General features: G+C 41.1%; 1 protein-coding gene and 1 long non-coding RNA gene across 2 annotated transcripts in view; one reads left to right on the forward strand and one right to left on the reverse strand.

The window, feature by feature from the left end:
• Positions 1-1,612: 1,612 nt before the first annotated feature.
• LOC117820113 lies at positions 1,613-1,909 on the forward strand. The gene is made up of 2 exons (XR_004632695.1): positions 1,613-1,645; positions 1,731-1,909. It is a non-coding gene; the product is annotated as an uncharacterized LOC117820113 (long non-coding RNA).
• Positions 1,910-2,073: 164 nt separating this feature from the next.
• Positions 2,074-16,699, reverse strand: part of cryl1 (crystallin, lambda 1) — a 36,698-nt gene continuing 22,072 nt past the window's right edge. Inside the window, exons 7-9 of the mRNA XM_034693777.1 lie at positions 15,116-15,224; positions 5,648-5,754; positions 2,074-2,421 (exon numbers count right to left, since the gene is read on the reverse strand). Of these exons, the coding sequence (XP_034549668.1) occupies positions 2,317-2,421; positions 5,648-5,754; positions 15,116-15,224 (321 nt within the window). The 3' untranslated portion in view covers positions 2,074-2,316. The remainder of the gene's footprint in view (positions 2,422-5,647; positions 5,755-15,115; positions 15,225-16,699) is intronic.

Below are 16,699 nucleotides of genomic sequence, written 5' to 3' on the forward strand. Positions count from 1 at the left end.
AAAGGAGGGGGTTCTAGTGATGATGCGGGCTGCAGAGTTCTGGACCAGTTGAAGCTTATGGAGGGATTTGTGAGGGACACAGAAGAGGAGTGAGTTACAATAATCAATACGGGAGGTGACGAGGCTGTGGACCAGGATAGCAGTGGTGTGAGGGGTGAGAGAGGGGCGGAGACGGTTGATGTTGTGGAGATGGAAATATGCAGACCGGGTTATGTTATTGATATGAGAGTGGAAAGATAGTGAGCTGTCGAGGATGACACCCAGACTCTTTACCTGAAGGGAGGGGGAAACTGTTGAACTGTCTATGGTGAGGGAGAAACTGTCGGCTTTGGATAGGGTGGACTTAGTACCTATAAGGAGGAGTTCTGTTTTATTGCTGTTGAGTTGAAGGAAGTTGGAGGTGAACCAGGATTTGATCTCAGAGGCAGAGGGTGAGGGAGGAGGGTGGGAGAGTGGAGTCGGGTTTACTGGAAAGGTAGAGCTGGGTGTCATCCGCGAAGCAGCGGAAGTGAATGCCAAATTTGCAGAAGATATTGCCGAGTGGGAGAAGGTGGATGATGAAGAGGAGGGGCCCCAGGACAGAGCCCTGGGGCACACCTGAAGTGACAGGGCAGGGTTGTGAAGTGAAGTATTTGAGTTGGATGAACTGAGATAACAAGAAAAAATAAGCAGAGAAAACAGAGAAAATAAAATGTATGTATACATGTCCTTATAGGACTTCCATACTAAACATAAAAGGAGCACATCTATATATATAGTAACCAAGTAACTTCATAACAGGAAAGGCCTGTTATTAGTTTCTTTAATTCTTTTGTTTCTTTCACAAACATTGTTTAGAACATTTTTCCTCAGTAAAGAATAAAAAGATTTTGTTATGAGACATTTATCTTACAAGTTGAAGATCAAAAACACAAAAAACAAGCTTCGTTCTCTGGATAAAACAAGATTAATGATCCTGTTATCAAGAGGAAAAATAAGTCGATCAAACTGAGAAAATGAAATGTATTTAATTGTGTCCTTTTAGGGCTTCTGTAGAAAGATGATGACAACCATCAGCAAGAAAAAGCACCCGACAGGTCGACACGTTTTGATTCAATAAACCTCTCATGGTATCGAGTATGTGTATGGGCTTACCTCCTTTTTCTGACTAGCTGCATATTTCAATCAACATCTGGCCAGATCAATTAAACCTTAAAGACCTTGAAGAAATGTATAGCTACAGATACAACCAAGTTTATCTCACCTATATGTTTCATGCAGGTCTTAGTATGTGTGTTTTTCTGGATTCAGTCTGATGCAACTTCACCAAATCAGTTTTATACATAGGTAATTCATGGTCTCTATTACCTGACTCACTCTGTCATATTTCAACTTCTTCAGTCACAAAATTCATCCTTAAAGAGGTGAAGCTGTACGTGTTATTTTAATAGTTTCCAAGATATTGTTGTAGCATTGCCTTGGATCACAATAAGCCAACCTTCATCTCTGAAAAACTTGCTTCAGGCTTCATGCCAAATGTTTAATCTACTGTTTATATACACGTTTGGTTTATTTCAATATTTCAATATGGACACGTTTACACAACCTGTAAACATGTTCCTGTCTTCATGCAGCTCGTCACATTGCAAGCAGGATGTCTGATCAGGTGATATTACTGTGAAACATTTGCAGCATAAGCAGAAATGTCTCTCTGATACACTCGTGATTACCCTTCATTCATTCCTTTCCAGGACTTTAATCAGTAACTGCTCAACGCTACTCACATCAGCGATTTGTTCTGCAGGAGGGAACAGAGACCGCTCCAGTTCTCCTCCAGACACACCTAACTCATGATTTCATAGTTAGATTTTTTCTCATGATCAGAATCAAACATTCTGTGTTGTTTGAATTAAAAAAGTGTAGAAAGTTTAACATTGAGGGAGTGAAATGTTAATCTTTTTATGAATGGGTGAACTGAGGAGATGATTATGTAATGTGCTGCACCATGAGGGATGCATGCTTTAATTCTGTCTCTAATTTACCAGACATTAGTCCTGGCATCATGATGGACAAGAAGGTTATACATGCAACAAATACAGACAAATGTAATCCCATATACCTTCGTCCTTGAGGTTAGGATTTCTTTTATTCCAGGATTACTTACAAAAGAAATAAAAAATCAGTCTTCTCAGATCTCTTATTTAGATTACAGTTCATCAACCAAATTTAAAAGGTTGCATTCATTTTTATTTATCTGGCATAACAGGAGTTAAGAAAAGCCTCCCTCAGAGGTCAGCAACATTTAGAAGAATCATGAAACTTCAGGTCTCGTCGTCCTCAGTGCTCCTTCTTCAGCTTGGACAGAGACATGAGGAGCTGGTCCCTCCTCTCCATCCTGGCCGACAGATGCTGCCGGTCATTGGGAATCAGCTCACACATCTCCTGTTGGGGCGAAGGGAAGGAAACGTCAAAGAGAGGAGGGGAGGAATGAAGGCTCTCTATTCCTCTCATTGAAGGAACAGGAGCATGAGAACAAAAGGAGGAGAATGGAGCTGACAGGATTTGTTATAAGTCTAGTAACAAGTTTTTTCTGCTTCTAGAAACTTCAGAAGTGTTTGTTAGTTGTTGAACCACCTCTTTGCTTTTCGTCTGAGTTATGTGTTTGGTACAAGCTTGCACCAAGATTAGTAGTTTGATTCAGTAGCAGTTAGGGAGTAGTATGACCTTCTGATTTTTGGTGACGGCCATTGTTGGCTGCTAAAAAGTCCTGGAGGCTTGCAACACAGTTCATTCCTCAAGGGGCATGTCGTCTGTCTGCAGATCTGTACTGGCCTAGAGCAGGGTCAGCTGTCACAAAGACAACTATTCACAGAGTGATGGATGCTCCAAACTGGGGGAAGATGAGGGCCCAATTTCCTGGATTATGAACAATAAATTTAAAGTACAACTTGTATTTTGCATGACTGAGACGCAATGTTTAAAACTACATCGTTAACAAGCCATTTGAAAAATAACAACTAAATAACTCAACAAAATGACAACCTGTGGTTGTTGCAGCAGCTCTGTATCAGCTGTGTCTTAAGCCAGAGTGTAAAGTCGACACTGAACCAGACGTTGAAAATAAACTCAGCACAAAAAGTACGGACATTTTTGCTTGGTAGATGATGTATTTGTTGTAACAATGCTCCATGGCAATAAATCTTATACTGTTGGAAAGCCAGCTGATTCTGCTGTTATTGGCTGTTTCCGAAATCGCCTACTATACTAGCAGTACGTACTGATATGTCCAAAATTCAGTATGTAGTAAGTAGTATGTGAACAAGAGCAAAATCTGCAGTATGCCAAAACTCCCCGGATGTCTACTGATTCGGGAAAATATCTCAGTATGCATCAGACCAGTCTGCCTCGCGTACTGTTTCCCATAATGCACAGCGCTCGTTCTGCTTTTTCTTTTTCCTCATTTTTTGACGGGAGGAAATCCGTTTTTGGGTGCTGTGAAAGTTATCAAATTACATATAAACCACTTCCTAACTTTTTAAATCATAAATGGATGCTAAATAAGCATTTTATTTATCGGCTTCGTCGTTGTTTACTTCCGCTTTCCGAAACCGGAAATCCAGCGAAGTCTGGCTCAGCATCCTGCATGACAGATCGAACAGAACAGTCATACTACATACTAAATTCAAACACAGTATGTAGTAGGCAATACCTACTGCCTACTACATTAGTAAGTAGTATGTAGCAGGCCGTTTCGGAAACAGCCTTCGACTCTGGTTTTGAGCTTCAGGTGCTGCCTGTCAGGTGCCTGAAGAGTCAATGGAAGAATAAGCTGTTGGCATTGGCAGAGAAAATTGTGCAAATTCACATACACCGCTCTGCTGCTCATCCCCAAAATGCATGTTTCTTACAAATCTGGCAACATTTCAAAGGGGAAATAAAGGCTTTCCAATAGTGTAAGATTTATTGCAAGGAGCACTGTTACAACAAAGAAATCTTCAACCAAACACAACTTTCCTTACTTCTTGTGCCATGTTTAGTTTCAACGTCTGGTTCAGTGTCGACTTTACACCCTAGCTTAACCCTCAAAGACCCAGACAGCTACCGGCAGCTACTTGTTCTTAAATGTTTGATAACTTTTGAACTGCTAATCCGATCAACAAGTTTTAAAAACTCAGTTACAGTGAAAATTCTCAGCTTTCCATTGATACCACATTTGTCACAATCAGCATATTCAAAATAAATTCAGGAGAGTCTGGCGCCCCCAAAGATGATGTAGGTCTTACAGAGCTGGTGCAATGACCACAGATTGTCATTTTGTTGAGTTATTAAGTTGTTATTTTTAACTCCAGTTGTGTCATATTTCGGTCTCATCATGTGGACATAAGGTTGATCTTATCTCGTAGAGCGTAACGTCCAAACTAACCAAAAACTTGTTGCAGAAATGACGTTTTTACGCCAAATGGCCAATCAGTGAGAAGCTTTCCTCTTGATGGGGTGTTAAAGTGCCGATCTATGGCTGAAGCTAACCGCTGAACACACCTCCAGTTTAAAGTAAAGATAAGATTTCAGATTTCTGCAGACGGAATAGATCGGATTAGCTGATCAGTGCGCTGCAGGAGGAAGAGCACGCCTGTGTTGCGTCTGAAAATAGTGCAAAAACAAACTTTCTGGTGGCAAAGTGAAGTGCTGAAAACATCCCCTGTAGAGCGCACACCTAAACTGAGATGAGTGCTCAGGTCAGAGTCTTTCAAAATTAGCTAAATTTTGTGGCAGAACTGACCCAGTCTATAGAAGTCTGTAGTCTAGCTTGCGTTCTGTTGCCCCCTACAGTTTCACATTAAAGGGGCCGGGCTGAGTGGCATCCATTGTGGCTGCGACTACTCATACAACGCCACTTCAAAAAAACTGAACTATCCCTTTAACAGCTGAGGGTTTAAAGCTGAAGTGAGGCTTGAGCTTTTGCATGATTCTCTGCAGAAGAAAATGATGCACAATAAGAAGTTGTTGCTGCTGAAATCTGTCCTGACTGTCGTGAATCCAGGCTGACATCAGCTCTTTAAGAAGGTCTCAGAAACAACTTTGAAGTTCCACCTTCAAAGTAAAAGGTGAGAGTGTTTCATACATCAGTGTTCAGTCTGGTATTCCTTTAAACACAGAAGCCAAACGAAGGAATCTTTTCATTCCTTCAGTGCCTTCCTGAAAGTGTGTAGTAGTTAAATATGAATTAAGACACTTCACCTTGTCCAGTATGCTCATAAACTTAATATTTAAAGAGTATTTATTTTGTTAAGACCAACGTTAAAGCCGTGCACTGGTTTCTAAGTGGGGGGGAAAACAAGAAAGACTGCTGTTGCTCTTCTAACTAGTTGACCTTAAACTATTTATTGCACCGGCTCAGGGTTTCCTCACACAATGACCTTCTATGGCTAACACTTTAACAGCTTGTGACAGCATGTGACCATGTGCTAAGGAGAGAGCTATTTAGTGCCAGTTGAGAAGGAACTCTTGACTTTTAATCATGCAGAACCAGAGACACCGTTCAACCTTCACTGAAAGAGCCAGAAGAAATCAAAGTATCTGTTTTAATGTTTCATCTTTGACCTGAAAAAAAAGGAGCAGCATTATATTATAAGTTCAATCAGTCCTCTTTTGCTTCCATCATACTTACATTAGCGATGCTTTTCGATCCCTCGCCGCAGAAGTCCGGTACAGGCCCGAAAGACTTCAGGACTCTTGTTATGCCCTCTCCGTAACGTTTCATGTAGTCTTCCAAACCTGTGAGAAGACAGCTCATCAGAGGAGCAACACCAGGAATGGAAACACGTGCAAACAGCACAGATCTGGCAGCAGTTGTTTCTCATATACATCATGAAATATGTCTGAGGCCCAGACTTCAGCAGAGCATGTGAAAACTCTGCTGAAGTGCAAGAAAAGGGGTTTCATGGTGCTTAGAGCAAAATATAAAAAACTGGAGAATCTGTGAGAAGTAGGTTACGGTTAGGAGGAAGAGCTGGGAACACATTCTATAAATTTACTCCTAACATTAACCTACTTCTTATAGTTACTCAAGTTTTGATATTTACATTAAGTAGGTCAACTTGAGTGGTTTTGATATTTTGCTCTAAGCTCACAGAGCTTAGAGCAAAATATCAAAACTGGAGAATCTGTGAGAAGTAGGTAAAGGTTAGGAGTAAGAGCTAGTAAGTTCAAAGATAGTAAGATATTAAAAGAGCAAATGTACAAGGCTTTAAACAAGTATCTGAGTATAGGTTAAGGTTAGGAGTAAGAGCTTGGAACATGTTCTTTAAACATACCCCTAACCTTAAAGCTGGGGTTGGTAATCAGATTTAGATCCACTTTTTGTTATACTGGTTTAAATGATCTTTATGTCCTGATGGTAATCAATACATAATGTGTTCTTAAAAAAGAGTGAAAAAAAGCTGCTATCTACAGCTGGAGTAAACCTGGGAAAACACCAACCAATCCCTGCCATCAGGAGCCAAATTATCAAACCAATCAAATCCCCTCCTGCCGTTCTGCCCGCCTCTTGCAAAGCGTACATTTCCTGTTTGTTTGTGTTTTTAACTTTCACTATGAGAATGTTTTGGTGTTTTCTTTGGAGTGAGGCATGAGTTGACGTCGTGCAAAACACAAACGATGTGCTGAGGACTGGTTTGGAATCAGTCACCATCATATGGTCATGAATCAGGTTAGAAGGAGTCCTGAGGAAATGCTACATTCAAATTCATGCTAGTTTTCTGTGACTACTAACCCCAGCTTTAACCTACGTCTCACAGTTTTGGTATTTTGCTCTATGAGCTTAGAGCAAAATACCAAAACTTGAGTATCTAGATTATGTAGGAGTACAGGTTTAGTTTAGGATTAAGAGTTGAGAACACATTCTTTAAATGTACTCCTAATCTTAACTCACTTAACCCCAGAAACTCTTGTGATTTTGCTCTAAGTGCATAGAGCTTAGAGCAAAATATCAAAACTTGAGTATCTTCGAGAAGTAGTTAAAGGTTAGGAGAAAGAGCTTCTCTAAAGATATTCTTTAAAGATAGTAAGATATTAAAAGAGCAAATGTACAAGGCTTTAAACAAGTATCTGAGTATAGGTCAAGGCTAGGAGTAAGAGCTTGGAACACATTTTTAAAACCTACTCCTAATCTTAACCTATTTCTCACCGAAACTCAAGTTTTGATATTTTGCTCTAAGCTCATAGAGAAAACTTGAGTTTCGGTGAGAAGTAAGTAAAGGCTAGTAATAAGAGCTTGGAACAAGTTCTTTTAAAGATAAAGATATTAAAAGAGCACATGTACAAGGCTTTAAACAAGTGTTGCTATACATTTTTTGCATTTTCAGACCACAGGAACTTTTTCATAGTTCTAGGAACTGTAGGAACCCTCCCCCTTTTTCAGCGATTCCACACTGCAGGAACTATGAACTATTCTATTTCCTAGAACCAAGTTTAGACACACTTTTTTAGCCCCTGCTTTAGAGTAGGTACTCCGCTATAACAAGAGGGGCTTTAAAGGTGACATATCACGCTTTTTTCATCAACATATATTGGTCTAAGAGGTCCCCAAAACATGTCTTTAAAGTTTATGCTCAAAAAAACACTTTGAAATCAGATTTTGGTCTGCCTGAAAAGCCCTCTTCTTCAGTCCTCCTCAGAACACTCTGTTTTCTCTCTGACCACGCCCCCTCAGGAAGTGGATGTGGCCTCAGCTCTCCAGCACGTTGATCTAATGTTTACATGTTGGCTGAATATACACGGCTGCTCAGAGACCCGCGTTACTTCAACCCTCTGAATCTGATCCTGACGGAGAGGCGCCTGTAGCAGGACCTTTCTGAACCATTGGTCACAGATTTAGTGTTTCTTGTTGTTTTATTTGTCAGTATGTCGACGTGTGTCTTGGCACACAGTTACGAACATGTAGCTATGTGGCTATGCTAACTAGCGCTAGCACTTATCCATGATAAATAAAAATCATCCACTAGATCTTCAAATCTGCAGACGTGGGGAGTAAAACCGACCTCTACCAGAAAGGCAGCAGGACCTTTCTGAAGGATTGGTCACAGATTCTGTGTTTCTTGTTGTTTTATTTGTCAGTGTGTCTACGTGTGTCTTGGTACACAGCTACAGCTACAGCTACAGCTACAGCTACAGCTAAAGCTACAGCTACAGCTACAGCTACGAACATGTAGCTATGTGGCTATGCTAATTAGCGCTAGCACTTTTCCATGACAAATAAAAATCATCCACTAGATCTTCAAATCAGCAGACGTGGGGAGTAAAACCGACCTTTGTGTTTATTAAGACAGCCTACAACTAGCATGCCTCTCTCCTAAGCTCCTTGTTAGCACACATGTGTGCAGGGAATGCAAAACGGAGGCGGGGTTGAGTTGTATTTTATACAGTCTATGGGCTGAATTAGCTCTGAGCTCTGACTCCGTGACAGACCGGATATTGTTGTTACGTAACAAAAACACGGAAGTCTGAAACGGCTCGTTTCACACACATTTACAGAAAGGTGGAGAAATCAGAACAGGGGCAGAATGGAATATATTTCATTCTCGGGGGGTTTGTAGACATGCCAGGGAAACATATTTCAGGTAGAGAACCATTAAAAAGTCCATTTTGCATGATATGTCACCTTTAAGTGACGTAAGTGCACTGTGACGGGTCCAAAAGTTGGCGTACGTTGACTGGTCGACTGCATATGTTTGCAAAAATATCAGAACAAATCATATCACATCAGTCCTTCTTCTTCTATGATACTTCAAAAAGAGGCAAATTCAACATCTGACTGTAAAAGTTATGTTTGTGTCAGCTGTTCAAGATCAACTCAAACATATCCGGTACAATGAATTTTAGCTGTTGCATCAAATTATTTTCAATCTACTTTGTTTACATACTTTACAAAGAACCTCTGTCAAAAAGGCCAGACATGCTCATTGATTAAATTTCACAGCTCTGGATGTCACGGTGCGATGACGCCATTTAGTCTGAAATGTGGACTTGTTGCTGAGAGCACTTGTTTAACACCTCTGAATGACTCTCAGTTTCTGCTTTGAACTTTGACTTAGTTTGAGTTATTCTCTCATTACCTGCATTGATTTATCTCTAATGATTTATTTGCAGCAGTCACTTTAGCTGATGAATGATTGAAGTGTTGCTCAAACAAACTGTTAAAGATTAATTAATGAGGGCTCCGGTTAATATCTACTTAATGAGCTGCAGGACTAAATCTGCTGATGTTGTGTTTAATCAGCGGAAATCAAATTAATAATTGTTCAGATTATTAATAATTCAAGTGAAAAAAACAACCTGATTTCATATCATGATGATGAACAAATTAAATCAAACATCTAGAGTTTTCTCTTATCTCAGTAAAAGTTGCCTCACTGAGCAATTTTTGTTTCCAGAATTGAAGACTTATTGTATAAGCAGTTTGTCTCTTGACTTGTTTAAATAAAGAACATGAATAGAGCCGACACAGCCCAGAGAAACTGGGAAATTACCTTTTAAAAGCCATAAGCAGCCACTTAATACAAGCGTGTCTCAGCAAAACATTTCTGAATCAAGCGTTTGTGTCAATGTCTTTTCAATTAGACATAAAAACCAACAACACAGAGCTAATGATCTCTGAGGCGCCACAGGTCCCCCCAACAACACGTAACACAACATATCATAAAGAGGGCCAGGAGGTACGGTTTGTTGACATTCCTTGGATAAGTAACACAGAAGGACGGAGGACTCGATCTTTGGAGCGTCACAAAGCCAGTGAAAAAAGAAAGCTGTTCACAGCAGCTCTTTAATTACAGCGGGTCAGAAGGTACCCGTTTTAAATCGTCCTCTCAGACTCGTATGAAGTTTCACACCGAGGACATCAAAGTGAGACACAAAGATAAGAAAAAAAAAAGATCCAGAGTATTATTTAATTGTGTTTTTTTTTAATTTCATGAACTCTTTTCAGTCTAATGTTTTACCTTCAGGCTGAACACTGGATGTTTTCATGAAACTTAGTGGGACTCACTATATCTCACACAGCAGTGTGATAACTACCATCTACCTTCAACAAAACAGACTTTGTCTGGGAGGCAGACACAAGAGTTATTTCAAGGTATCTGCTTTTTTTCAGTCCCTGTTTCGCAGATTTCTTACACTCGTTTTAAATATTTGTACTCCATGCATCAAAATGAAGAATCAAGGGGAATGAGGGACAACTACAAAACCAAAGGATAACTAGTTTTGTTCTTTATGGCAACAACATGTGTTTAATATGAAGTCAAAGGAAGTAAACTAAAATTAAAAATGCTTATAGATGGTCCAAGTGAATGAGCAATAATACTTCCTGGAATTAACTTGACAATAAATAACAAGGGCTGCATGATGTTTCGACATAATATCTGTATCAGCAGATAAAAGTCATAAAGGGGGCGCTGGTGGCCTAGCGGTCTAAGCGCCCCACATACAGAGGCTACAGTCCTAGTTGCAGGGGTCGCCAGTTCTACTCCCGACTGGTTGACCATTTCCTGCAGGTCTTCCCCCGCTCTCTACTCCCCACATTTCCTGTCTCTCTTCAGCTGTCCTATCAAATAAAGGCAAAAAGCCCAAAAATATAAGTCATAAAAGTGCATCTGTATCAATAGACATGAACATTTCTGCTGACATGTACGGCTGATAGTTATGCATTAATTATGCAAAAGCAATGACAGCTTAGGCGCTCCAGTAACGAGCTTCAACATGTCGGCTGTATGGAAGTATTTTAAAGTGTTGTAAACGAACAGCATGATATCTGTTTGCAACACTTGCAAAGCAAAGATGAAGCAAGGAACAGCAAAACACTCCTTTTTTTGTTGTCTTTTTTTAAATTTTATTTGATAGGACAGCTGAAGAGAGACAAGAAATGTGGGGAGTAGAGAGCGGGGGAGGACATGCAGGAAATGGTCGACCAACCGGGAATCGAGCCGGTGACCCCTGCGACGAGGACTGTAGCCTCTGTACGTGGGGCGCTTAGACCGCTAGGCCACCAGCACCCCACAAAACACTCCTTTAACACAATAAGTTTGATTGTGCATCTAAAGAACCATCATTCTGCGCCAGCAAAAACCTGTCAGCAGCCTCTACTTCAGTTATTCTACAAGGCTGAGAGATATAGCAGCGACCTCCTTAAGGTAAAGGAGCTTAACACAACAATCATTGAAGTCATTGCTTTCAATAACCAGTGAAAGTGCTTCAGTGTTACTCCTCAGATGTAAGCTTCAAAGTCTTCAGTCACACAGAGAAGCTCCTCGCTGATGCTACTGTTAACTTCACCGGCACAGACTTCTTGACATTGAGTACAAGTCCTGTCCAAACCTCTTTTTTTTCAGTTCTACACATCTTTATTTCAATCAATCTTTATTTAGAAAGCACCAAATCACAACAAACATTATCCTCAGACTCTTTCCAAACAGAGCAGGTCTAGACCGTACTCTATGTTCTATTATTAACAAAGACCCAACATCAAGACCGGATCAGATCCAGTCCCATCTTACAGACAGGACTCAGTCTGATCTCATCTTAATCCACCATGAGCAGAGCACTTTGCAGCATTTAGCAAGTTACAGTGGCAAGGACAAACTTCCTTTAACAGGCAGAAACCTCCAGCAGGACCAGACTCATGTTAGACACACATCTGCTGAGACCGTGTTGGAGAGAGGGATAGAGGGAGATGAAGAGAGAGAGAGAGAGAGAGAGAGAGATGATAGTGGGGAGACGGATAGTAGTAGTTGTAGCAGCTGGAGTCTGGCCGTCTACGGCAGAGATCCAGAGGAAACTACAAAGGAACTCAGGGACTCCAGAAAGGTCTATGGTTAGTAATTTTAATGGGACATGGTCATTCCAGAGTTTTTACCTGGCTGCAAACCTCAGAGTTGACAATCTGATTCGTGTTCAAGTTTCTAGCCACGACTGGTCATGAGCATTTCTAGACTTTTAAATCAATCAACCAATCTTTATTTATATAGAGCCAAATCACAACAAACGTTACCCTGAGACTCTTAAACAGAGCAGGACTAGACCGTTCTCTATGTCCTATTATTAACAAAGACCCCAAATCAAGACAGGATAAGATCCAGTCCTCTCTTACAGACAGGACTCAGTCTGATCTCATCTTAATCCACCATGAGCAGAGCACTTTGCAGCATTTAGCAAGTTACAGTGGCAAGGACAAACTTCCTTTAACAGGCAGAAACCTCCAGCAGGACCAGACTCATGTTAGACTCACATATGCCTGTTTCTAAATGTTCATCTTGTTGTGTCTGTTGATTAAAGAAACAGACTGACACAATAAGAGTAACGGGTCAATTCTAGTTCAGGAGAGACCCTGTGTTCTTTACAGTTAAAAACAAAGGTGTGTATTTATTGGCATATCAGATATCGGTAAAAATGTGGCATTAAGTGAATGAAGGATGAAATGCAGCGCTGCAAAGGCTGCCGTCTGTATCATTAAATGACGGCTGTGAAAAGCTTGTAACTGGATCACCTTTGGGATTTGTTGTTGCTCTTTTGAATCTGTTCTGAAAGTACACAAAGGAAGTTACAAACATTTCAAGACTACAGTCTTCTGTTCCCGGTGGATTATTCCTTCTAAAAGGATAATGGTCTCCTGTGCAGGTACACATGGTCTACAAAAGCCCAGTCATTCAGGCAGAGCAGAAACAGAGACAGAGAGCCTGAGTGCTCCGGTATCTGATGGGAATAATTTAAGGACAGGAAGATACAACAGGAGTTGGTCTTTAAAGAACACGATCATAGTGTTTCCTGAGCAGAAAAACAACCCATCAGTAGAGAGCTCCAGGACTGTAACTACAGGTAGAGTTGGCACCTGGTCTGAAGGCCGAGATGTGGGCTCTGTGAGTTTTGGATTACTGGTGTGAGGGAGTGCATTCATCGCTTCCCATCAAAAGGCTGCTTTGTTCTGCCAAAGCGTCCCCTTTTCGGTGTGTGTACACAGTCAGGGTTACTCTCTGGGTTTCACACTCCCCTTTGATATTCTCCATCTCCCTGAGGTTTCACTCTCCCTCTCTCTCTCTCTCTGTGACACACACACACAGGAACCCCACAGTATGGTACAGTACACACATGTTGGGCTTAAACATGTGAGCTATGTGGATGTAGATAGGACAGCTGGAGAGAGACAGGAAAGGCCGGCAGTAGATCGTGGGGGGGTTGAAATGCAACAAAGGGAGTCGAACTATCGACCACTTCAGCCTCTGCACATGAGCGCACTTTTAAAACATTGTAAATTCAATCTGTTGCAGAATTTTTAAGCTCCCCTTGACATATTTCTAGTAATTTTAAATATCTATCCTTTAATTTATTTGAATTATATGAATACAAGAGGGACTTTATGCCAAATCGTCCGACTCTCCAAAAAAGGAATCGTCCTTTTTGAAAAAAGAATCGCCACAAGCTGTAATAAAACAGAAAAACATAATTTCTAATCTCCTTTGACTTTATCTCTTTTTCGCTTTTATCTTTTTATGTGCTTACGTCATCAAACGTCATCAGTCCTCTTTGGGTTTCCTTGTTTGGGTTTTACTGCCTTTTGGTTCTCGTGGTGTCTTGGTTGTTTTGCCGTTTGGTTCTCTCGTGGGCTGCATGGTCGTAAAGTGACTCGTGCTGCTGCTTCATAGGCAGAGTTCAGGTACTCCAGCTTACTCGCACAATCCATGATCCACACATCACGATAACTGGTCACTCTGAATTGTCTGTAGGTGGAAGTCTGTGAGGGGATGGTTGTTTTCCTGTGATAGGCTCCCCCGTGACCCCAGGTGAGGTACTGGATGGATGGTTTGGGTTCTTACGCTTTTTTCTTTTGTGTTAAAGAAGCACTCTGTAAACCCTTGTTTTTCAAGGTATTATATAACAAAGGGTTCTCATTGTTTTTAGTGTTAAAATTATTACAAAACTGAAAAAAATGGCAATAGCTGTGGAGACTGGGATTGTATCGACCTCCTAGATACAGGCCTAGTGTTATAGTGACAATTTCTTCACGTACTAGCACCAATTTTTGATTTTCCTGAACAACTGAGAAAAATCTAAGTGTTTAATTTCATCCTCTTTTGTCTTGGCTCCATTTTTGTCTTTTCGAATTTTAAATTTATTTTTATTAGACCTTTATTTTACCAGGTAAAAATTTTGAGAGCCAGTTCTCATTTACAAACATGACCTGACCAAGAGGCGCCAACAGGAACACATACACACAGAGACATATCAACATAAATAGAACTAACTTACTGCAACTATTTTTATTTATTTATTGTGAGCTTATATTGTAATGGCATCTTACTTTAGGTCCTGTTTGTCTGTAATTGGTTGTAAGTCATAGCAGTCTGGGCAGACGTTGCTCAGTAGTTGAGTTGGTCGCCTCAATAAGAAGGTTGGCGATTCCATCCCAGCTCCTGCAGTTTCACTGAATGTCTTTGAACAAGACCCCCAAGATCTCCAAACTAGTCCCAGTGACACGGACAGTGGTATGTGAATGAGTATGAATCATAGGCTCTATAATTAATGGACGTAGTATTCGTGTCGTCACCCATCTGTTACTGAAGCTCTATTCTGAAGCTAATTGTCGGCGGGTGCCATATTGGAAATGCTGAACTCAACATACAGTAACTGCTGTTGAGCGAGTGTGACGTAAAGAGGTGGGCTTTGAGCCTCCTAGCCAACAGCTACAGGGTGCCCACCTGTCAATCAAGTCAGCCATGTCCTTATTTGGGCAAAACACGCAAGTTGAATATCTTCCAAAATACCGAATTATGAAAAATGAATCTCCCCTACAGTGTGTGCCGATACAGAAATGAGCTTCTCAAACCTAAACCGTTTTTTGAACCAGGCTGTAAACATGTTTATTCCTGCTGTAAAGATCGTCTTCTTTGAATGGGTGTGTATGTGGTTTCCTGTGTTTCTGCAGCCAGCCTCTAGTGGATGCTCGATGAACTGCAGTTTTTAACACTTCTGCATGGGCTTCATATTTTAAGACCAGAGGTTGCTGCCTGATCTAAAGTCAGGATATGCAGCAGGTTTGTTAGGCTGTTATCTTCTCTTTATGTAACAAAAACTCCCTAAAGGGAACAAATACCTTCTGGTGCGTTGAGGTGAATCGTTTCCATGGGACCAATGAAGGCGTAACGCATCCCCAGCCCCTCTGACATCACCAGGTCGATGTCCTTAACAGAGATAACGCCATCCTGATGAAGTAAGACAGAACAAATAGACACAAACACATTTTAATGATTTGATTTAGATTAGTCTCCTTATCCAAAATAACAGAGAGTCAGTCAGTATGACTACATCTCAGCTTTACAGACAAATGCTGTCTTCATCGTAGAGAGACACCCTGAGGCCTCCATCAGTGTTTTCCAATGTTGCCTAGTTCCTGAGTTGAGCATTTGATTCTGCTTCTGCTACCAACAAACAAACTCCTGTTTTAAATAAAAGCCCCGCTCAAATTTGTGTCTTAGGGTGAAAAACACACAGTATGTTCCTCTGCACTTCATCCAAGTCATGGCTCTTTACCCCCAAGGTTTTTTGGACAAACTACACTCCCTTTGATCCCGGCGAACTACTCCCACCATATAAAGTTTCCCTAATCAGCCAGTTTAGTGTCCACAGGATTATGCAGGCAGTACCGGGCCGGAGAGGATGGAGGATACAGAAACAGAGGGAGTGGTTCAGGTAACTTTGAGTTAGAGATACCTGTTGGCCAACCATTGAGGAAATCAAAGCTCGGATACAGAGACAGAGAGCAGGGTGAACAAGACGAGGGGGACAGGGTCGTCTTTGTTTCCGTCCTTGCGCCCAACAACGGGCCTGTTATCTGAGCAAAGCAGGATGGTGGGTGGGGTCCTTTCTCCTCGGTAATCACTCGGGGTAACCAGGCGCTTTCTCAGCTGCTCTGCTTTCCAACGCTGGCTCTGACTCAAGGACCATTTTCTGTGTGTGTGTGTGTGTGTTTGACGGGGTGAAGGAGGGTCCCTGTTATGTAAGAACGATCACAAGGCCACCCTGAGACCAAAGTCCTTGGTGCTCAATCACAAACTTGTGGTCACATTTGGAGTTCTTTTGATAACTCTTCATAGGTTGTAAATCAAAGTTACATTTCCTTAATCACCTCTTGCTTTTACAATAACGCTTTTGTTTTTACTCATGTTGTAGATCACACTCCTGGTCGGTCAGCTGGTGATTCTGAGCTGAATTTGTAAACGGGTGTGAAGTCACAACACACAACCGAACACTCAGGCTTATTGTTGCTGAAAACAGGCCACAAGATAATGGAGATAATGGAGATAATGAAGAAGTAGTGGAGTGTTGGCTGCTTTTAATGAAATTGCCACCGTTGGCTGTAGCTAATTAAAGTTTTGGTGAAAAAGACACGAAGAGGAGAGCTTGATGATAGTTGCGTGACTTTCGGTTCAGCTTTGGCACGGCTTCTGTAACTCAGCTGGTACTGTCAGGATAGAGCTGACACAAGTGGTTTTTATTAATATCTACTACGGTTCCAGTCTGTTTAAGTTTGCTGGTCAGACATTTCAGCCAGAGTGCAAAGAACAAGTCCCTGAAACCTCAATTTCATCATTTACATATGTGATCTTAATAAGATGCCGTGAAAAAGGTTGGTAACTTTCTGTAATCTAGGTTTTCATCGTTGACATAAGTCAAATGC

This window comes from Notolabrus celidotus, chromosome 10 (assembly GCF_009762535.1).
Source record: "Notolabrus celidotus isolate fNotCel1 chromosome 10, fNotCel1.pri, whole genome shotgun sequence".
NCBI classification, from domain to species: Eukaryota; Metazoa; Chordata; class Actinopteri; order Labriformes; family Labridae; genus Notolabrus; species Notolabrus celidotus.